General features: G+C 42.4%; 1 protein-coding gene across 2 annotated transcripts in view; it reads right to left on the bottom strand.

Annotated features, from left to right (window-relative positions):
• The window catches only part of abr (ABR activator of RhoGEF and GTPase), a 119088-nt gene extending 96718 nt beyond the window's left edge, over positions 1 to 22370 (bottom strand). Inside the window, exon 1 of one of the 2 annotated variants that reach the window (XM_047606197.1) lies at positions 21268 to 22370. In XM_047606197.1, coding sequence (XP_047462153.1) covers positions 21268 to 22093 — 826 coding nt within the window. In that variant the 5' untranslated portion in view covers positions 22094 to 22370. Of the gene's footprint in view, positions 1 to 354; positions 728 to 21267 lie in introns of those variants that run through there. The other variant, XM_047606198.1, reaches the window with a different exon arrangement.
• Positions 22371 to 23385: the final 1015 nt, after the last annotated feature.

Raw genomic sequence — 23385 nt, 5'->3', positions numbered from 1 at the left:
TCCGTCGTACTATACGTCTCCGGGCTTTCCCCTGCTCCTGTGCCTGCAAGCCAGCGAAAAGCCTAACAGCATCGGACACGAGGCGATACTACGATCAGGGGACGGAGGCGATGAAAGTGTGCGTTCACGGGGCTCCCGTTATGGACAGCCACAGTGATGCACACTAATTAGAAGTCCTGACAAAATGCAGGGGAAGTGTTCGCTGTGTGCATTCGGCTGTGGTTCTAACGAGAACAGGCAGCGCATGAGATGAGACGGAGAAGAGGGGGGTGCAGGGCAAAATGGTTGAGGTAAAGCCGAGCGCGCGGATGAACGAGAGGCGACGAGCGAACAGATGGATGGAGAGATACGTACTGCTGTAGAGGGTGTCGATCCAGGAGAGCCGGGGCAGGCCACGAGCACTGAGGGGCTCCATCCTCCTTCACCTCTCGCTGCCTCTGACACTCTGATTCTTTCTTCCGTCCCTTTCCTGTCGCTGCTTTTCTCGTTGCCTCTCTTCTTTTCCTTATCCTCAGAAAACAGCTTTCATCTCGCAGGGAGAAGCGAAAGGGACCATTTGCCAAAAAAAATGTCAAAAGACACCCCGGGGTCCAACAGGCTGAGGGGCGAGCGAGCGGACGAGTCGAAGGAGTGCGCGAGCGAGAGTCCGTGTCTGTGTGTGTGGGAGAGCGAGAGAAAACAACAGGCTGGAGACGGACACCGCCGACCGTTGCTAGGGGAAGGGAGAAGCACTCCCTCTCTTTCTCTCTTTGGCTTGCTCACTCCCATCCACCCCTCCTCTCTCTCTCTCTCTCTCTCTCCCTCTCTCTGCGCGAATAGCTCCTCAGACTCTCTCCTTCTCTCTCTGAGCAGAGGCAGGAATTCAGAAGCGGCGCATATTAAGTGACAAGGTTTTTGTCAGATGTGAATTAACTTGTGAACTATGTCAAATGCACGGTTTATGTCACCGTCCGGAACCTTCGTCCTCGTTTTAATTAGGTAAAGCTCACTGTGGTGTCAGTCAGTAAGAATACGTAAAAACACTGGTAAGGGCATTAAATGCTGAAAACAACCAACAGCTTCTTCCTGTAAGTAAACACATAACTGTCGCATGCTACACAAGATCACAAATAGCAGCCTGTGTATTCAAACTCAACCAGAAAGAAGATTCTTTGAAACTTACAACAACTCATGGGCAGTGGGAGGCACTTCTTTCCAAACTGTTTAAACTGTCTCATAACACTGACTCATGCAAAATAAAATGACCGGCTACTTAGATTTCTACAACATGATGTGCAAAGGGAAGAATGCATTCGGCCTAAGAGACCACCGGTTGCCTTCTGTTTCAAGGCGGTTGAATGTCAATTGTTTTTATATTGCTATAAAACCAAACAAGAGAACGGCCTTCTCACATGTTTCTGATGAATGATAATCGCTACACGATGAGCTCTTGATTGCTGCTGCTCCGCTGCCAGACGCCACAATGAGCTGCTTTGTGTGAAAGCGAGTCAGTCGTTGAGGTCAGTGAGACAGAGAGGAAGAAAGTCAAAGAGTCATGTTTTAAGCTAGTCCAGTTTTCTGTTCCCGTGGTAACTGACTATGCCCCCCCACCTCATCTACAGAGGCACACGCGTCATGAGAGGCTGAATGCTGCCTACTGAATCAGCTGATACATGACAGACTGTACGGGCAAACTAAAACTATGTATGTCCTCTGAGGTATTTAATTAAATCTGCATTTTGCGTTCCGTATCTTCTCTCTATACATATCCTTCGGCTTAAAAGCTACAACCATATACACAGAAACTGGAGGCTAAAGCCAACAAAGCAAGTCAACATTTTATCACAGTCCAATTTAAAATGTTATACCCTGCTCAGTTGTTTATAAAAATGATCTCACTGTCAGGTTTTAATGGGTGAATTAGTTCGTTCAGCACGTTAGTTCTCCTGTTGCACGTGATTCATAGAAACGGCGGCGACAGCGTGGCCGCACATCGTCATTTCTTTTCATCCGGCCTAACTATCCCTGTGTTTATGAACGCATGCGATACAAAGGAGGGCAACGAGAGACAAGCGCCGTGCCAGCGGCAACAAAGCCCGTTATGAAAGCCTCCCTCAAACCTCTGTCAGGCCCTCTCCTCCCCCGCACCCCCATCCGTCCTCCTCCTCCAACCAGCATGGGGGGAGGAAAAAAAACGGGAGGGTTGAGAGGCAGAAAAAACTTCAATTAGGACACAAAGGCTGACAGGAGGAACCCCGCCAACACTCCCCACCGCTACATCCCCCCCTGCAACCATCGCAGGAGGCGCACCGGGCCCCGAGCACCACTCTTTGTCTGAGCTGGTGTGTGCCAGCTGGGGGAAAACGCACACATATTTAACGACAGGGTACCCCAAGAGCTCATCTAGCCAGAGGTCATATCTGTGTGTGTGTGTGTGTGTGTGTGTGTCTCAAGGCATTTAACAGAAGCCTGCATGTGTTAATGCATCTTATGATTATTAATGACTCTGGATGTGGCAGTATGATGGACGAAACACACATATACACAGCTTCATGTAAAGGGAAATCCAAGCAGAGAGAGGTCTGTGAATGTCACCTCATCAAAAATAGATTGATGTACTGTACAGACTTACGCGTCCTTTGTCTTAAATCTGGGACAACACACACACACACACACACACTCATAGACACCTGACTTTGGGCTTTTGAGAGCAAAGCTGCCCACCTCCTCCTAAATACCTCATCATTCAAGGGGAATAGCCAAACAAAGGAAACACAGGTGCCACACACACAATAAAGAAAAAAAACAAAGCCGCCTGCTAGTCTTCGTGGAGCGCCACAAACCTACATTTATCAAATATTAATAAGCCGTCAAGCTGTGTGGTAAAAAGGGCCATTACTAACTGTCTCTACAACTCTTTGCCCCCCTTTGATTCAGGTAGTACAGAAAGCAACTGAAGTGTCTGTATACTTGCCTCTTTGGAAAACAACCAGTCTCAACACATAAGGAACGGTTAATTTGCTGGAAAGGTTAGAAAACTGTTTGCATGTGTGCGTACTTGTCTTGCTATAATTGGGGGCATCAAGCCTTGGAGGAACACCAACGTTGCTAGGGAAAATTGGAGTTGTGAGGACATTTTTGCTCTTCCTCTGAGGAAGGGGTTACCACGTCTTTAGGGTTCAGGTTACAATTAGGATAAACTTCGGATGTGGCATTTAGTTGGGATGATTAGGGTAAGGACAACGGGCTAAAGGAATGTGTGTGTGTGTGTGTGTGTGTGTGTGTGTGTGTGTGTGTGTGTGTGTGTGTGTGTGTGTGTGTGTGTGCGCATAAATGGCAACTGAACAGAGTGGAAGGATAAGGTCTACGCTTCAGTCCAATTTTTAAATATCTCCATATATAGGAATTGTTTTTTCCCAGGTGAGGTGCATTGTGATGGATCCAAAAAAAAAAAAAATCTATTATTACTCATTATCAGCCCCCATATTTGTTCATATTTTTAAAGAATAATGCTTGTTTATGTACCAATATGGGTGCAACACAAAAAGACAGTGCATCATTAGTCAGTAAAGCAACAATTATAGACTACAGTACAAAAAAGCTCACTAAAATCAATGCCCGCCTTTGATCATGCATGTCATCCCACTGCGAGCGAATAACACGTGAACAAAGGACATCACTGGATCATTGTATTGCACGATGCTCAAAGGCATATTTAGGCTTTACAAAATCAAAGTTGGATGTCGGTGTGGGATTTACTGACGACATGCTGTTGGAAGCTTTGTTAAGCCAACTTAAAACGTCATCTTTTAACAACGTAAACTGGAAAAGGTTTATAATTAGATAATAATTTCTTGTTTTCCAAGTTGGAGCCACCACTGAATTAAAAACATTATGGTCTGCATCCGCTTCTTTGATAGTTGCTACAGCAACACATACAAACAAGGAGACAGGGTAGATCAAATTTCAAAGGCGTTGTGTAGTGTGGTTGTTTACAAAGCGGAACTGAAACCATAAAGCTTTACAAGTGTGATTTGATTAATCCAATAGACCATCAATACTGCCATATAATCACTGCGGCTATCACTGTACAATTATTTAAATATGAAGCAGCTCCACCTATAAATCAGCCTGTAAAGGGAGCCCTAAAGTAAGGGTCTAGTCGACACATCCACCATGAACAGGATGCAAACTGATCCATTCTTTTACTGTTTCATAAAAGATTTTTTAAAGACATTTTGACATTTAAACAAACCAAGACAAGACAGTTCAGGCTCTTAACTTGAAACTGCAAAACATTAAGATTTCCTACCATGAAGCCTGGGGGATTTTGTTTTGGTCACTGCCAGACCCTGTGAGTCTGACATTGAGTAATTAGGCTTTAGCCAATCAAGCCGTCACCCACCCTGTTCTACCCAGATACCCCTGCCCCATCTCCCTCCACAAACCCCACCCTCATTTACCCCTTTTAACCAACACTTCAACCCCGACCATGGGCCTGAGGGATGGTTGGGTGATGGGTGGGGCTGTGGTGGGGAGGGCAGCTCTCAGGAGGGGTGGCAGTGTGTGAATGCGTGCTGAGTGCTACTCTGCCGCAGCAACATGAACTGGTAGATGACCACAAAGTGGAAATTTAAAACACAAAGCAAACAAACAAAAAAGCCAATGAGAACCTGATCTTTGCCTGTTTGTAGTTGTTTGTGTGTGAGAGCGAGTGGAGCTGAACACACAGGAAATAAACAGCTGTGTTTCCATTTGAGCGGCCTCAAAAAAAGCCTAATGAAGCATTGGGCTGCAACAGTATTCACAAATATACCAGAAAAACTGACAAACCATTGAATACTCAACCGTGAAAAGGAAATATTCACAAAATTAAAGGGTGTTCTTCTCCTTCAAAATGTAAAAAATGTCAGTTTTCAGAAAACAGAAAACAATGGACCTTTTATTATATCTGTAAACACACTTACAGAGCACAGCAGAGTCTAAAAAGATCATTATCTTTAAAATACACAAAAACCTTTTAATATTATAATTGCTTCTGATAATTAAGTGAGGAATTTCATATGAAAACACAGCTGCATCAACTTACAGCAGAGTTATGGTTGGCACTGAACATGACTGCCATGACAAACACATCTTGACTGAGGTAGCTCTGGAAGAAAGTGTTGTCAGAAGTCTTGGAGACTGATGACAACATTCTCTAGCTGTATGTTTTTCCCACACATCCCTTTGTTTTGGGGGTTGTGGGAGATGGCGGCTGGGACGGGCAATGACTATACATTATTAAAAAGCTCAGAGTGCACCAGTAAGGAACGTCTGCTTGTTAAATGGGAAAGCCTGAAATCATCTGGGGCGTTGTTTTATTGTTGTTACTGTCTGATAGTTTGGAGCTTTGGAGCGATGAGCCCCCGGGGGCGTTTTCCTTTTATATCAACTGCACAAACATGTAAGTTAGAATCACCGTAAGCTTCCTCCGTCAGTTCATCATTTTTAACAGTGTCAAATACACAAAGAGGGTCATCCATCCTGCAGCTACTACCTTGATTCCCCTACTCCTCCTCCTCCCACTCTAAGTTGTGAATGCGTGTTATTATGATAACACTCTCACCAGTGTTTCTGTCAAATTCACAAAACCACTGCCTTTCGTGAGAGTGTGTGTGTCTGTATGTGTGTGCGTGAGTGCGCATCACAGCATGTGCTCTGGCAGGCGAGATTCCCTCTCACCTCATTTGCCCTGGATCTCCCCCCTAACTCCTTCACCATCCAATTATGTGGAACGACTATGTCTAGCAGACGACTGTGACATCGCCGTGTGTGTGTGTGTGTGTGTGTGTGTGTTGTTCCTATATGAAAGCGGCTTCTGATTTATGATAAGTTAGAGCTTTCTACCTACTGGAAAAAGATCCACAGACATTTAAAAATATATATTTAACATAAACATTTCGTTTAATTATGAAACTGTGTATATGGGCAATCTATTGCATGAAACATGGAACAACAAAGACTAAAAATCTGCTGGTTATTCAACTGGCAGAGAGTAAGAAATCCACCACAAGGAAATGTCTAAAAATAGACCCACCCACTATTGATGAATGGGTTGAAATTGACTCTGGGATTTATGTGATTGAGAAGATATCTTTAAAAGTCGTCTTGTGCTGTGTGTGATGTGATATTTCAACTGTATGAGGTGGTGCGCTCCCCTGTCCCATTCAGTTTTGTTATTGTTTTTACTGGAATAATCACTGATCCATAAAAGAAATGCCTGGATGGGAAGTATGGACATAATCACTTAAACTTTATGCATCCATCCTTTTTATGTTCTGGAATGACTAAGGCTGCAATTAATGTATGTGATGAAAAATGTCCTTTCCAAATAAAAAGATCATCATCCAGAGCTTCCTTAAACACAATCCTCAGCCTGTTTGTGTCAAGGAGAAAGACAGAGGAAGGGACAAAGAGATTGATGTGTGTGTGTGTGTGTGTGTGTGTAGACGTAGGGAGCGCTATAGAGAGACAGAGTATTCATCCTGTGCCAGCTGAATTCACTTTGATCTATTGAGGTCAATGTGGAAATCATCTGAATCATGCTGTGATTGGACAGACACCAGATACGGAGCTCTGCTGCGTCACACACACACGAGCACGCACTCAGATGTGCACGCACTGTAACATATTTTGCGTTCTTTATGCCGCTTGCTCATCATTTGTGTTTGTGTCTTGCAGACGTTCTTCGTATTCCACCGTTCCACAGATACACATTTGCACAGACAGTTTATCCATCAGCGTGAAACTATCCCAGAGAGAAGATAAGACAACTCCATGCATACTGGATTATACATATGAACTGCAAAGCTGCCATTTGTTTAGGGGTTTCAGAGGCAAAAATACACGAATGCATACAAACACACACAATGGGGTTATACAAGGTAGCTTCAAAGAAGAGATATTGTATCGCTGTCTAAATAAAGAACTACTGCACTCTAGTGTTTAGCTTCTGTCAACACACAGCCAAGGGACCAAGCAAAAATCTTTAGTGTGTGAAGACAGAAGAAACTGATGATTTTAAGTCAGGATGTGAGGTTCAACAGCTTATTATTACAACCTGTGCCAGACAGAGAATTCAGTATCTGAACAGCATTGATAGACGAGGTGAGGAAAGGAAAGACTAGTCGCTGCACTATGAACTGCTAACATCATCTCAAGGTGGCACTCCACCTATTTATAGTTGCACTTCCCTAAAGAGGGGGACTCACAGGAGACAGATTGACAGCAACATGTTCAGTCAGATTAACAGAGGCTGAAATATCTTGACATTTAGTCCATATCAGTAGAGCTCCCACCGTAATGTGCTGTTATGGAAAAACTTCCAAAATGAAACAGATACACACGTGTTACAAAGATCCTACTTGTGTGATGATTCAGTATACCATCATATACATATATATTTGATTCAGAATTTATTTTACTTTGTATTCATTCCAGTGTTTATTTACATCCCTTTGATAATTGAATTGAGATTAAAATAAAATCTATTTAGGAATGTAATATTTCTCTATTATGTTGCATTTGAATTTCCCCTCCATGCATTTCCTCCTTAAAATGAAAATTAGAGGGGCATTCAAGTCCATCATTGGGTAAACTCTGTGCATCATATTTGCTTAATACAAATTTAAATATCTATACGTATTCATGGATACCTGTATTTATTTTTTATTATAATTTGAACTTACATATCTTGTAATAATATCTTATGCATAATAATAAGTTCAAATGGTAAAACTCTTAGGTTCACACTACATTAATATTATTATTTTAGTTTTGGCACATTTGTGTGAGCTTTTTGCTGCTTACATTCATTATTCATTCATCATTCATTCATTCTGCTAACACACAGGTTGTAAACATAACTGAAACCCATAGCAAAAATACTATATCACTACAGGATGAAGAGGACACACAACGACCAAACTGTTTTCATAACATGTCCTCAAGAGGGTGCTGTGGCCACCTCCTGCAGTCCAGCCTTCAGTTTCATCGATCCAGGTCAGTTTGCTTTCATTCTGCCGAAAAGTAAATGGGCTGACCGTGAAAAGCAAAACACCTCTGTGTCACAGCCTGTCGGCACCCAGTTGACCAACCTTTAGAGCTGGGCTTAAAGATAAAAACAGCTGATGTTTGTGCTTGGCATATACGCGCTGACATTGTGGTTTAGAGCATTAAGACCTCAGCGTGTCATGGTCCTCTAGTGGTCCCTGCCTCCTAACCACAACTGAGAGACAGAGTCAGAACAAACAGGTGATGGCTACAAATAGCTGCGACAAAAACAAAAAGATGCAACAAACACAAAAGAGGTGAAAACCAGCAATGATCCATATGACAATCTCTACAATATAGATAAATCATTGTAATAGTGTCTGTTTTTTGCAATCAGCCCAATAAAAATGTAGGCAGTGAATGTTACACAACTATTGTGGCATCTTATAAAATCCTGAGAGAAAACACCACAACGTTGCACAGTTCTCAGTTCGGATGCCAAGGCCCCTGGGCTAGAATGTAATTATGATACTAAACACTTAAAAAAAGGTGACTTGTTCTACAGGGAGTCTCCAACACTGGGAAAAGAGCACGAGTCAACAAAAGGAACTTTCTACTCTCTTTCTACTTTCTTCCACTATGTACAAAGTTATGTTTCAACTCAATTCAAGCTCTTCATTTATCTCCAAGGGGTAATTTAAAAAAAGGCACAGAGAGCAACAAAACACACGACAGATGGGAAAAAAACAAACAAACAAAAAAAAAAACAAGATTTAAGTGCAAAATGACCATGAGTAGTGTTCACATTTGATGTTGACACAAGGAGGGGTCAGAGTTCAGGAGTTGGACTGCTGTGGGGACAAACGTGGCCCTCCTCCCTTGAGTCCTGATGGACGACAGAGGGAGTGCAAAAACAAATATGGCAGAGAGCATATGCCAAAAGTAAATGCATTTTGGAAGCAGATTTTCTTTAAAACAGGTGATTTTTACAATGTTTTATTTTGGCGATATGTTTAAAATATGTACACATATACTATGTTGGCATCTGTTCCATTTGTTTCATGTCCTCTTTAAGGATGGTGGGCAGGGCAGGAGTAAGTTTGGTGACTGAGATGTGAAGGAAATCAAAGAGCTGTTTGTCATTCTAGTTCTAAATCTATTCACTGCTGCTTTAATATTGCTCTCATCCTATGCAGACGACAAGTCTTCAATTTGCATGCAAACGTTGTTGAACGCCTGCCTTTTTTTTCCAGGCGCACAAATCCTGTGACTTTATTGAAGCCCTCTTTTATGAAGTCACCATCTGACAAAGCTTTGTCAGATGGTGACAAAGCTTTCCCATGTTGGGCAATGACTTGAATACCTCTGTAATGGCTGTTGTGACATATTCCTGTGCTTTGTTAGCATGGATTAAAAACTGCTGTAGAGCTTGCAGACAAGCTGCCATTTTCTTAACTTTCTGTTCTTGTTTGGCTCCAGTGTTGGCCCGACGTTTGGTTTCATAGTGTCATGGTACATTATACACGTTCATCACAGCAACAGTCTCACTGCATATCAATCAAACACACTTTTCCTTGTTTTCTGTGAGGAAATATATGTTTATCCACCGTGTCTGAATTTTTCTGCACTCTCAAGCTGCCTTGCATTTCTTTGGTTTTGGCCACTTATGACCATCTGTGGCAAAAGTCTTCTTTGATTAATCGTGTTTGTGAAGTAGACACTAGTGCAATGTTCCATCTGTGAGCCAATTCCAATTTTAGCATCTTTATCTTTTATCTAGAACATGCTGAGGGTCAAACCTCCAAATGTGTTTATTTGCCCAGCTTTTTTCTATTTCCACCGATAAGAGGAAGTGAAAGTGATGAGTATAGCAAAGGATGATCTCAAGACAAAACCAAAGCAGAACAACAACCAGAGAGACTGTGGATATCTTTGTGCTCTCTGTACAGGTGTCTTAGCACTTCACTCTTGAGTGACTGCCAGAGTGTCTGCAATTCCCTGGTGGGTAGCCAACAGCAAAATAACGCTTTCCTGAGAAGGTCACGGGCGAAGAAGCGGCGCCAAAGCCTGGGAAATCATTCTGTTTTACAGTGCTGAGAGCTACTACCACTGTGTTCAAGGGTAATAGAAAGTCAGGTCACGAGAACACCTCCTGCTGTGACAGGTATGAAAACAAAGAACATGAACCAAACTTCCTTTTTTTATTCTTTTGGCCTATTTGTGCCTTTATGAAATAGTCATATGTGAAGAGAGACAGGAAGTGATGAGGAAAAAGGAGAAGACCACATGCAGCAAACCTGCACCTCCTCAGTGAGGTATGCACCAACCTGGTGAGCTGTAGGAGCTCCCCCAAAGCTTAAACTTTATCGAGAAGTTGATCCAGGACAGTCCAGTTCGTGACTGCTTTTTTTGTTTCTTTTTTTTTTCTCAGATTGCAACATGACTGACATCTGACACAGTTATCAAAAGGATTTCACACTCCAGCAGGGAGAATGCAAGTTCATAACTTTCTTACTGTGGTCCTTCACAGCTTCACAGTCCTTCACAAGGCTTGGACTATGATGTGAATTGCCCATATTTATATTCTGTTTCGCTGAGCTTTCTACTGTCTTGAACGTGCATCTAAAACATTGTTTATTAAGGGTATGTTCTCCTTCCCAAACAGCCTGTGTCAGCAGATGTTGTTTGCATGCAACTTCCTTCTGCAACATGTGACCATCAGAAACTGCTTCACACCCACACATGATCAACAGCGTATATAAGTTAGAAATATGCAGAAAAATAGCCAAAAATGTTGTAAAGCCTAAAATGAACAGGCTACAGTCCGGGATTGCAGTCATTGCCTCTTCGTGACACTGCTATCGTGCTTTGATAATAAGGGAAACTAGGTTTTATGCTCCTACTTTTAGCATCGTTGCTACATGGTCAGTTACATCAGATACATTATTACAAGACTGTTTATGTCACTGGATCCCAGACCTGATAGCGAGCTGCAAATGGTTATTATGCAGAAAGATGATATGTTTACACTGGCTTCATCAGACCTTGACCATCACCACACCCCAGGACGGTTTGCAGCAGCCATCCCCGGCAGAGTGCAGCCACACACAAAGGCACACACACAAAAACGGTTTAGGAACAACTCAAAATACATGAAAAACTGCACAAGGTGTTGACCTGACCTCCAAATTCACTGGATACCAAACTGATCAAGTATCTGTGGGAGAGGCCCATCTCCTAAACCCATAGGACCCAAAGTCCACCCTCAGTCCATTCTCTGATGAGTCACAACTGTTGTGGAGGGACAAGGGAGACTAACACAATATTAGGAAGGTGGCCATAATGTTATGTCTGACCGATGTAAATGAAAGGACCGGGAGGAGGTGTAGGATTTAGTGGCATGGAGTCGTACGTTTGTGTAGGAGACCAAAGAGATCCAAAAGTGGCAGACACTTCAGCAAAAGTAATGAAATGAAAGGTCCTCTCTAGAGCCAGCGTTTGTTCGTCTGTTCTGGGCTGATGTAGAAACAGGTCAGCACAACATGGCAGCTCCATATATGCATCTGTCAGAAGTAAGGAAATTTATTGGACAAAGATCCAGATGCTTGACACACATCTGCCAGAAACCCCACAGAAGAAGACAATCTGGTTGCGCACCTACTAAACAAAAACATTTTTGTCTCCTTATAAGTTGTTTTTGAGAGAAGAAGAGAACTCGAGCAGATGAAGTCTGATGCTAATGGATAGCACGGCAGCACTGCTTCCCGGTGCACTGACAGGTTGTAAACAGATTGTTCCCGCTCATACAGACCTATAAAACGAAACAAGGTAACCTTCAGTCACTGATACGCTGTAAGTGGCTGAACGCATTCTTTAGTGTTGCTTCATAGCAACCTGCTGGATGGGTTGGGTCTTTCTACGCAGAGTTTCCACCTTCTCCCCGTGTCTGTCGTCACTCCACTCACATGGTCCTGCATGTCAGCTCAATATGAGTATGAGTAGTGAATATCTACAGCTGCCTTTCCAATTACAATCAGCACAAGTCACTGAAGTTAAGTTATACTCAACACTATGTGTTGACAGAATATAGTTAAACATCTTGACTGCATTCAATATATCTGAACATTATTTGAATTTTAAATGTTTTTTTTATTCATAGATATAATTTTCAAATATGCCACGATTATGTTTGAAAAACTTTCTGTTATTCTGTCATGTTTCAGTTGGTAACAACTACTCAGAAAATAGTTGATACATTAATTGAGAAAATAATTTATGCCTTAACCAGTTGAAAAAATGATTGTTTGTTGGAGCCCTTATTAATATTAGGGCTCACGGCGGATTTCCTGTGTTGTTTCTATTCTGATTCGCACAGCTGCAAACGTATTTTAATCAACTCAATGTTGATTCATTTAGAGACATTTCTCATATTTCAAAGCCGCTTTCCTTAGTAGTAAAAAGATTTTCACTACTCAACTACTGTGGCTGGTTTCAGAGGTTAGAGGTATTCTCTCCGTTGTCATACATTTTAAATCCAAAATGCTGCCACAAGGTGCTCTGTAAGAGTTAGAACTTCTGTCCTCACACGTGGAGTGATCTGGTTCAATTAGTCATTTTACAAAAGTTTGGATGACTCGTAAAATTATCTCCATTCACAGCATAAAGTAGATTTCAACTGGAGTTTCATACACAGGTAATGTGAGATCTGAAACCAAGTGTACATGACAGTTTTTGGGTGGGGTGATGTCTGATTTAACTGCCCGTTAATGTTTAAAACCATTATGGAGCAGTTAACTGATGTAGGAGGCGATCAACGCTCACCGACAGCGCGCCAGAGAGGAGTACAGGGCCCATAACGTGCCACTTTTTGTAAATCACACCTACACCCCAGTTTCTCACCACACACATGCCACACAATGGCAGCCATGGAAGTCACACAATCACGTGTCCCCTCACTTCAAAGGAAATGTTTTCAGTTTTCAGCTCTGTATACGGTCGTAAATGCACATATTAGGTCAGATGACAGCTAGCATCAGTGAAGCAACCTTTTCATCATAAACGTGTAGCTTAGATTTCCTCCCAGAAATGTCTACAAATCAGATATAAGTACTATCTATCCATCTGTCTGTCAGCCTGCCTACCTGTCTGCCTGTCTACCTGACTGCCTGTCTATCTATCCGTCTGTCTGTCTGTCCATCACAATCATGAGCGGGAGAGTCCAAACGAAGTGAGTCCAACCGTAACTAGTGACGTCGGTGGCACATTAATTAATAATGAACAATTATTAAGTGCACTCCTACAACCATCTAGGTTTGCACGTTTAGCAGAGCTACATCAATCAGTTAACTGACAGGAAAACCACGACTCCCCAGCCTTGCAGCTGCTCTTCTCATCTTGATTTCGGCTGAAAGAACTTCACATCGAGAATGAGTCTACACTTCCTGTCCATGGCCTTCCCCTGTGTAAGAATCCTAGATGCGAGCCATAACCTGAAGGAAACTCAAGGAGCGAGATACAGTGGCCGCTTTGTTTGTCTCTGCCTTTGTTTATAAGATGGAAGTTGACGCAGGGAAAGGCAGGGTGAGAATGAGGGTCAGTGCAGCTCGGCCCTGTCCCGAGGGAAACGCGGACGAAATCAGTCGTCGGAACTTATTTTTTATAATTATTAGTGAATGGCAAACACAGCTGTATCTAGATGACCGTCAAAACCAATAGCCTTCAGCCTCTTCCTGTTTCTCTGAATGTGAAGACCTTTCTAGCACAGCCATGACCCTATGACGAACCTCTGACATATTCACACCTTTGTTGATTCTAAGATTGGACACGTACACACGCACACTTGCAAAAGTACAATGTCTCTTAAACAATAAGCTATGGGAACTCAAGTACATTCTGCTTTTACGTCCCTAACGTCTGTCTGTAATGAAGTCACGCTTCACTGAAGCCACTAACTATTATAATGACTAGTGTCAGACACAGTCTTCACATTCTCTGCTGAATCCCCGTAATAACAAAACCTCGTTCGTGCCTCACATGGCACCTCGCCCACTGTCAATGCTCGTCGTAGTTTTATCTGCTAATGGTTGTGGCTGCTGACGTGAGCAGGCTGCGTCACAGGACTTTCTGTGAAGTAACAGCAGTCACACTGTGTGTCACTGGCACCTGGGACTGCAACCTGTAACGAGGGAAATCCTGCAATGACAAGACTGCTGCGACAAATGGAGGAGTCTCGTGTGATTTACAGAAAACGGAGTGACGAATGGTATTACACCCACAGGGATATCCATCCCTTCAATCTCAACAAAGAGACCTGCAGAAGGAGACAAGGGACTCGATAAATCCACAGAAAGATCTGTAACAAGTTCTACAAGGTGCTTGACAACATAATTGCCAAATACCATGAAATACATCTGCAGGCAACAGGGGGTGACACCAAAGAGCAGTGTCATCTTGTGGTTTGAATTATTCCCGCTGAAGATAATTGTTACTGTGTTTGTGTGCATACTGTGCTAGATGCATACCTCTTGTACATGCACTGCAAGAACTGGCCTTGCATTTCACACCTCTGAACTAGAACCAAGGTTAAGGCCTGGGTATGCACACAGTATTTAGACCTGCATTGATGTCAGACACAAAGGCTGATGGTGCAGAAGCCTCATCTCCTCCTCCAACGCATCCTGCCTGTGCTTCCCTGTGCAACCACGACGACACTTTCAGTAGCGAAGTAACGCAGTGGCAAGTCCGATCATAAACACTCTTTAGTTTTGATGTTTTAAAGCGGCGGTGAGTTTAAGCACCTCGGATGGTTCAGATTTCACGAGTTTGAATCACACATCACCCCACATTAGGACATAGGGGGTATAATGCAAAAACTGGATTACATGAACATACAGTGTATAGAATTACTGTACTCAACTTCCTATTCAGGTGGATCTCATCAGTATGATATCATGGATGCATAAGCTAAAGTAAAAATTGTACTTGTCTAGGCTACAAGAAAAATATTAGCATAAGGCCTGAGCAGTGGGTCCTCAGTATCAGCTGGACCATATGCTGCATATTATTCCCTTAAACAATTGCCCAGATTCCTTTATGTATCTGTTGTGAATTTAAAATAAAGACTAAAAAGGCCAAAAATAAATCTTAAAATGAAAGAAACAACACCACCAGAGTTGCCTTTAGAAAGGCCACGGGAAGTAATGCTAATTAGGATAATTACAAAATGTAGGTGAGGAAAAGAAAAAAAATGTCCAAGGCCGGGTGATGGCTTCAGCTAGCTTATTTTCTGACCAACAGTCTGGGGCTATTCAGAGACGTTCCAGACCAACTTTCCACCACAAAACAATTGTGACCAGACAAGTTTGTCTGGCTTCTAGACAACCACAAATTAGTCGATATTTAATGCAGATAACTGGTCTCAGTTAGTCTGGTAATAGCAGAAGATAGCTCCAGCAGACACACCTATGTAAAAAGGCAAGGACAGTGTGTTTTGTTAGATAATTCTTTGTGCTACAGTAAAAAGGCAAAGGAGCCAGCAGTCGCTAGGTGTTTGTCTGAGCTCTACAGCGGCGTTACCAAGGAAATGATGAGCCAGAGTTTGAGGAGAGATTCACTCTGATTTGTGGGGATTTTCTTGCCTGCATTCTCTCTGCCACAGCCTTAAAACGTCCACTTTCCAGTCCGACACTGCACTGACTCAAGGTGTGAAACGATCCAGTAATAATTCATACAAACCAGAAGTGAGAACCTGGCGCACACACTGAGGCCTGGAAGCTGTTATTCACGGGTTTATGAGAAAGGCACCAAGAAAGCAAATGTCTGAGCTCCCATTTACACCACAGAGTGCTAAAATGGAAACAATATGACAGGCTCATAGTTCCCCTGCTGCACATGCTGTTCAGGACGGGTCTGGGCAGGCCCTGCTTTTCTGAGGGAAGACAGAGCCAACCCAGGAAAAAAAAGAAATATGCGTGTCACGTACGAGCCGTCACTCGCTAACAGAGTGACAAAAACCTGCTTTTACTCCAGGTTTTCTTTCTGAGCAGTTACTTTTGATGTCAACCTGACGTTGAACAGCTTTACTAAAAATGATCCATGTTTTCTCTTCTTTATATCAGGCCCAACACCCACATACACACGGAAAGAGAAACTGTTAGCAGCATGACGTGATGCCGAACCTGTCTGGAGATACAGTGTAATTCATTACACCACAGCAGCAGTTCATTGAGGCCAAGAGGCCCCGTTGTAGAGACCTGTGAGTTGATTCCCTAAACTTAAATAGTATTTCCTGAGAACAGACTGAGTTTAGGGATGATCTCATTTTGAATGAACTGGAAAATTATGACAGTAACTCCTCATCAGTCATGTTTAATTAATCATTATCTAAATGATACCATCAATCTGTCTGTTAATATTAGACACAACGGGCCTAATATTGTTCATGAATAAACGTATACTGTACATGCAATGCTAAGGTATGGAGATAGTTTTTTGACATATCTGGATGAGCATTCGATTCTTCTTAAAATGGTCCCTGATGAAAGTGATAAACATGAGAATGTTTATTTTTAATATATCATTAAAAACATAGATAATAACCTGCATAACCAGTTTAAGTTCTTATCGCGATAAGAGTTTGGTAACAAAACACGTGGATTTCATTATGAGGCGTGTTTCAACTGATACACAGAAAAAAATAACTCTGTACGCAACTGCATAGTCCTACAACCAATCGGAGCCATTCTGTTCCACATAAATTCCTCTCCATGGCGATCAGACAAATAAGACTATGTTTAACTCAGCCTGAGTTAACAATAACTCACACCTGACGCTCGTCTTTGAGATGAGGTTGTTTTGTTCTTTTTATAGAGATTCTTCTTTTTGCACAATAATCTGCTTTTTTGCACCTCCTATCTTGCAACTACCTCACTGTTCATATTTAATATCTCAGCAATTATATTATATTCCAATTTTTATCCCTTTTTTAATTCCCAGCCCACGCCCACACTGAATATCACAGTGCTGTTATATTCTTGTATATTTTGTGTATTCTTTCTAATTTGATATGTCTTTTATTTTATAAAAGACATATTTTTATTTTATATTTTATATATTTCTTACCTAATTCTGCACTACTGTGACAACATAATTTCTCATAAACATTGTCTTGTGTTTATTTTGGGTTCCAGATCCCAAAAGGAATAATAATAAAAGGTGGGCAGAGAAGATTGCATGGCTTCCAGGCATTTTCCAGGCATTTGTTCTGTTTAATAACTTTGTCCCCCCTTGGTCTCAGAAGCTAATAAAGCCAAAATGATTTCTGAAGACATTCAACATAATTGCCCATTTGTGTCCGAAGTTTTAGGACCACTCTTTTACGCGGTATTCCTTCAGATGTAAGGATTATCAGAGTTTTCCAGTATATACTACCCGTTTCAAATTTCCTTACAACCTTTCAATAGTCCAGTCGCTTTACAATTGTAGATACACAAACACACCAACACTGTTGCAAGAGTAGCCGGGGATACTCTTGCAACAAGAGTAGCCCAGCTACTCCACAAAACTGGCTTTAAGAAACTACTTTTTGCACTAAACAGTCAGCTCTTTAGCCAGAGTTGTCCTCAGAGAGCTCTTGCCATGATGTCCACGCAAACTTCAATAGCCAGGTGACATAGTGAGGTTTAAATAAGACAGGCTGCACCCATCACTCTCTAAGGAGGCTCTTATCACTGACACCAACTTAAATTTTAAGGATCTGGGTGGAATGATCATGATAATCCATGAGTTTTTCACTGAAATTATGAAAGTGATCTATCACCTTTAATTGCAGTTATCTTTGTCAAAGTCTGTCTAAAAATGTAACTGTACAAGAAGCGCCATTGAATCCAAAGAATTTAATCAGAAAATATATGCACAATACATAAAGCCACAGAGTGTCTCTCATCCATGTTACTAGTTATTATTTGATGGCTCATCTTAACACATTGTCCACAGGCTTTTTAAAATAGCAAGTCCTGTATCAGGAATGTCACATTTGAACACATCGTCTTCTGTCGGCAAACAGCCACACGTTTGAATGCAAAACCGTGCAGGCTTCTTGTTTTCTCTCCTGGCTATTTTCTGACCCACCGTCTGTTTATAAATGTGTTATAGGTAACAGAAGGAGGAAACGGCGCTCTCAGCGTGGCCATTCTGTTGCAGACTTGCCTCGATGCCTCTGCTGCTTACGTATCCTGCTTTGGTGTTTCTGAATGTAAATCCTTTAAGTAGAGTGGACTAATTTTATTTCTGAGTTCTGACTTGCTCCCGTACGAATTTGGATGTTATAAAAAAAAAAATAATAATAATAAAAATAAATAAATAAAGGTTCATTGCTACAGACTTGAAATGACAGTGGTTCATACCAACAGTGCAGTGAATCAGGGGTGAATCAGGGACCGTACAAAGACGGAGAAGTGACGGTCTCAGACTCACATGACCTGATGGACAACCTCTTCCCAGCACATGCACGTTACACAAAGGCATCGGTATGAGCAAGACCCCCGGCATGGGCTTGTGTGCATGCACATGGGAGTGGGAGTAACGAGGGCCACATCCCATACGGCCGGACTTCTGCTACTTCAGTGGAAATACCTCAGCGCCAAACAGGCAGAGTGCCCCCAAAAGGCCCCCTGCTCTTCCCATAGCTCCACACACCCTCCATTGTTTACATCGACAATCCAAGTCTTTCCACCGATTATCCCACTTGTCAGAGCAAAACATCAATATCCTGTTGGATAACAAAGATGGAGCAGATTAAGAGACTAATTGCTGTCCCCCGCTGACCTACGGGTTTACGGGAAAATACGTCCGCGCATCAGTTTCGATGGAAGAACCGACAGTGTGTCATCAGAAAACTCAGGAATTTGCCTTTGTTTTTCCTGGTTCATCCATTACTGTATTTGACATGTAATACCAGCTGTAGGGGCAAAGGGCACAGTTCAGCTATTTTACAAGCTGCCTTAGAGAAGCCTGTAGTTCATTCATTTACTTCTCCATTTCAAGGCATCTGACCCAAGCTCTAAGACTTGTCAGTTCCCATTTTATAACATTCAGAACAGTCGATACGAAACAAATCATTTAAAGGTCATCATCTGAACCTTAAGTCCAAACTAAGCCAAGCATATAATCCTCTGATATTAAAAAACAACAGGGCAGACTGGGAAACAGGGACGTGACACTGAAGACGTTTACTCAGAGCTCCTTCCCTCCTTCCTCAATCTATTAACACGTTCAAGTTTATCATTCACTCTTGACTCACTGTATGCCAACACTCTCAGCCAATATTGCCACACTCTTTTGAGGAAGTCTCAAAAGTGGCTTTGGTGTGAATCCTGTTTCCTGGCGTGGCCTCTACTACTACTTAACAGACACTGTTCTCCGGGGCTGTGAAGTAAATACCAGTGATTTTTTTAAAACTTCATGTTTAAAATAAATAAATACATCTACAGCTTGTATAAAAACAAACTATGGCTACTACTACAAATCAGAGACTTTCCTTCGTGCCACTGTGAGCATCCTTGATGTGTGATATCTTCAACATACTGTACGAGAGTGTGTGAAATCTGTTTCTTGGTGAGAGCTACATGAGAAGAGTGTTAGCACTCTCATACAGGGAGCAGGTAAACATGAAACTAGAGTCAAAGAGCTGTTTGCTTAGTATTAGCAGACAAACTAAAGTAAGCAATATCAGGCCGAGCTTTGTCTAAAAGTTAGGGATGGCTTAAAGCAGCCCTATTATACAAAACTCTATATCTCTATTAAGGGAATCTACTAGAATAACTTTGGAGCACTGACTCCTCACAGAACCTTTATTCTAGGGAGGCAATGCAACGCCTCCTATATTGCAGTCGCTCTGCATTTATTCTTCTTCCTCCGCTTTGTTCTTGTACCAGATCTTATACCAGGCCTCTGCGTAGACCTTTTCATTAACCACCGCCTCAAACAAGCTGCTTTGGCTCCAGTTGCAGCTACAGCGTACAATATGGTGTCAGTCTTCTGGTTTTATGGTGACGCAGCTAAGCACACTTCTTGAAATTAGCACTTGTAAAACTCATAAAAACAAAGTAGCAAGACCGGATTTTTGTGCTACAGCACTGAGATCCAAAACGTACACAGGCACATCCATGTTCATCATCAGGTTAATGATACAAGGCACGTCATAAAACAATCATCCCCCAAATGTAAAGAGGTCACGTTCGAACAGCTATAGTTTTAGGGTGGTAACATTTCTTTATACATTTTGATTCATCTTCAGTGTTTTTAATAATAAAGATTAATAGTTTCTTTTTACTCTGCACACTGCTTTTATTTCACTTGACTGTATGAGACGTTCTGATTCCTGTTTAACCGACTGCTGAACTCTCACATGATACTGTATCAAGCACCATCTCTCTGACATCATACCAGGAGAGAAAGACAGCAGACAAGGATCCTGTATCTTACTAGTGCGGCGCGTTGAATGGCAACAAAAGCATTGGGCCAATGACCGGTTTTAAGCCTTCAGCCCCTTTAAGGCTGATGTCACGCCCATTGAGAATCTTCATTTCTGGGCCTTAGCAACAGGTGGGACGTGTTCCCAAAGGTCAAGTGTGATGCCGAACGACTACACACAAAGAAATGACTGCATGCAGCAGTTGAAATGTCACAGTGGAAAAGTCACACATGCCATACAGTCGACTGCTTTTAGAACAATTAACGAATGTGCACAACTGTAATGGCGAGGCGTGACGCGAGATCACGGGTTTACAAGGGGAATGACCATCACGCCATCAGTACTATTCTTAGTCACTTTTCACGTTTGCACGAAAGATGTGAATGCTCCTACGTAAGGTGTGAAATATTTGTCAATGTTCAGATCATTTAGTTCTCCTTATGCACAGTCCTGACCTCAAAGAGGTCAGGGGGAAGTGAGACTCAAGAAATATTAAATCCCATAAGAGAAAGACCAACTTGTGGCTTTCATTGGTTGATCTAAAACAGTTGTATCTGTCTCTGGAGCATTGCGCCATGTGTAGGAATGATTTAGTTCCCTCATTTAAGTTTCCTGATCTTGCCACATTTAAAAGACACAAGCTGCGTATTAGTCACCTAGAGCTTTTTTTGTTTTTTGTTTGTTTTTTTACACACTAAACTATCACTGATGCACTGCATTGTGTGTAATCGTATTTTGTCTCTCAGTGTTTCATTTTAGAGCCAATCTTTAAGTGACATCACCTGCAGAAGAGGAGTCGTCGTGGTCGGAGCTCAGGTACCCGTCGCTCCTCCTGTCGGGGGTGCTGCACCCGGATCCGCGGGAGGGTCTGCGCTGAACCTGCGGGAAGGACGGCGACAGCCTGCCGTCGTCCGAGTCAAACTCCCTGCTGTGGCGGAAAGGCCGCAGGTTGTCCCGGTAGATGTTGGACGTCCTCTGGCCGTCCCTGCCGGCGCTCTTCGGCGCCAGCAAGTTATTCCTGACGAAATTCTCATTGAGCTCCGCATCCTCGTATTCTCGGTCGCTGCCCTCCTCGTTGCCGTTGCCTCGGCAGAGGCTCACCGGGGCCGCGTTCTCTATCTGGAAGCTGGGTTTCACCGGCACGACGGGGATGGGGACGGGCTTACCTATCTTTCCGCCGAACCTGGTCCGATCCCGGCCGAAGGAGCTCATGAGCCCCGCCGTGTTACCTGCCGCGTTACCTGCCGCGTGGGGCTTCACGCCTCCAGAGTCGGACACCTTGGTCCTCCGCTCGCCGCCCTCGTCGTCTCGTCGCAGCGGTTTCCTAATATTTTCAGTCCTGGGGTGGCCAAAAGTGTCAGCGTTGAAGTTCTCATCTTTCCCCTCGAACCTTTCCGCGTCGCTCCTCTTCTGTCGAGCCATGGTGGTCTGCAGGTAGATCACCTTGAATTTCTCCTCGGCGAGAGCCTTCTGGAGCCTCTTCAGGTTGGCTTTGCACGCCTCCAGCTCCGACTCGATGTCGTCTATTGAGTTTAAGTCCATGCGAGGCACTTCTCCGTCGGGAAATTCATTCTTCCAGTGTTTTGCAAATTCCTCCTGTTCCCACATATTGATGTTCGCACGGGGCTCAGCGCCAGCCACGGAGAAACTATCCAGCTAACTGGTCTGTCTTCACAGACAGTTTGTCTGCCTGTCGCGTATGTTCGCTTTCCTTTCTCCTCTGTTTTCTGTCAAAAAGACACTGGCGGCATCAACTTAACCACTGTCTGAACACCTTCAACCTCCCACACATGAAACTAACGGACGCGCGTATGCGCGTTACATGCGTGATTACAAGTTTGCTACTACGCTGAAAAGTTGCGAGACTTCCTGTTTCCAGACATGCTGCCTTCGAGTGCCGCTGGGAGTGGTAAACATATGTTGTTAAACGTTTTAACTAAATCAATTGTGCTGACCGATTTGAAAGCAGTATCTTCCGTATTTAAAAAAAAAAAAAAAAAAAAAAAAACTAAACAAAAAAAAAATATAAAACAAAAAACAGTAGTTGCAAAATGTGCTTCAGGTTAAATTTAAGCGTTAATAAGGTATAAATGTTGTCAATTTAAAACAGGAACAGCAAAACAATCGTGAAATCACAATAAATATTCAAGCGTTCGACTATAAGTACAATGTACTTCTTTGCTATTTCATGAAGACGTCCCAGATCTTATTCAAGTACTCAAGTCCTAACTGACTAATGGGGAGGTCTGAGTTTGTATTTATGGCCACATATAGCCTCTGTGGCACTCCCCACCTAGGAACAGTAGTTTTTACACTATCATTGCTGTAGCACTAAAGACTGACCATCATTTGTTTATACTGTCCGTATCTCCGTAACAAATATTCAATGTAACCTGAGTACCACGTAATATTTCCCATTATACTCTTCAATAGAAATAATTCCGACAGCGCCTGAATGCAACAAATATTATTGTTGAAGTAATTATTAAAGAGCGTTTATCTGTTAATCTCGCTTCCCTGTAGAGAACATTACACACATTATCTTTGCTTAAATAAAATCACCGGAGAACAAACTGAGATTAAATCGGTGAGTTTAGATTTTGTCCGCTTTTTCATTGTTATTGGCTTACAAGCCACTGGTGAGTATTTTTTATATATATATATATATTCTTCTTTACAGAAAAGCTGCATGCTGCAGACTTTTTAACTGAAGTTCATCGACTGTTCATGCCAAAAATAAATAAATAAATAATAATAAAAAAAATAATAATCTGTGTTAAATTTAATTTACATTTTAGCTAAAGCAGTGGCCAATGTGTCTCTACTATTCTGTTGTCTTGTCTTGCCTTACCTGGGGGAAGAAATTGAAGAAAGAGTCCCTAAACAAAGACAAGTGATCT

Source organism: Mugil cephalus, chromosome 15 (assembly GCF_022458985.1).
Source record: "Mugil cephalus isolate CIBA_MC_2020 chromosome 15, CIBA_Mcephalus_1.1, whole genome shotgun sequence".
Taxonomy (NCBI): Eukaryota; Metazoa; Chordata; class Actinopteri; order Mugiliformes; family Mugilidae; genus Mugil; species Mugil cephalus.
The sequence above is the reverse complement of the archived record's forward strand: the minus strand, read 5'-3'. Positions and strand labels throughout refer to the sequence as shown.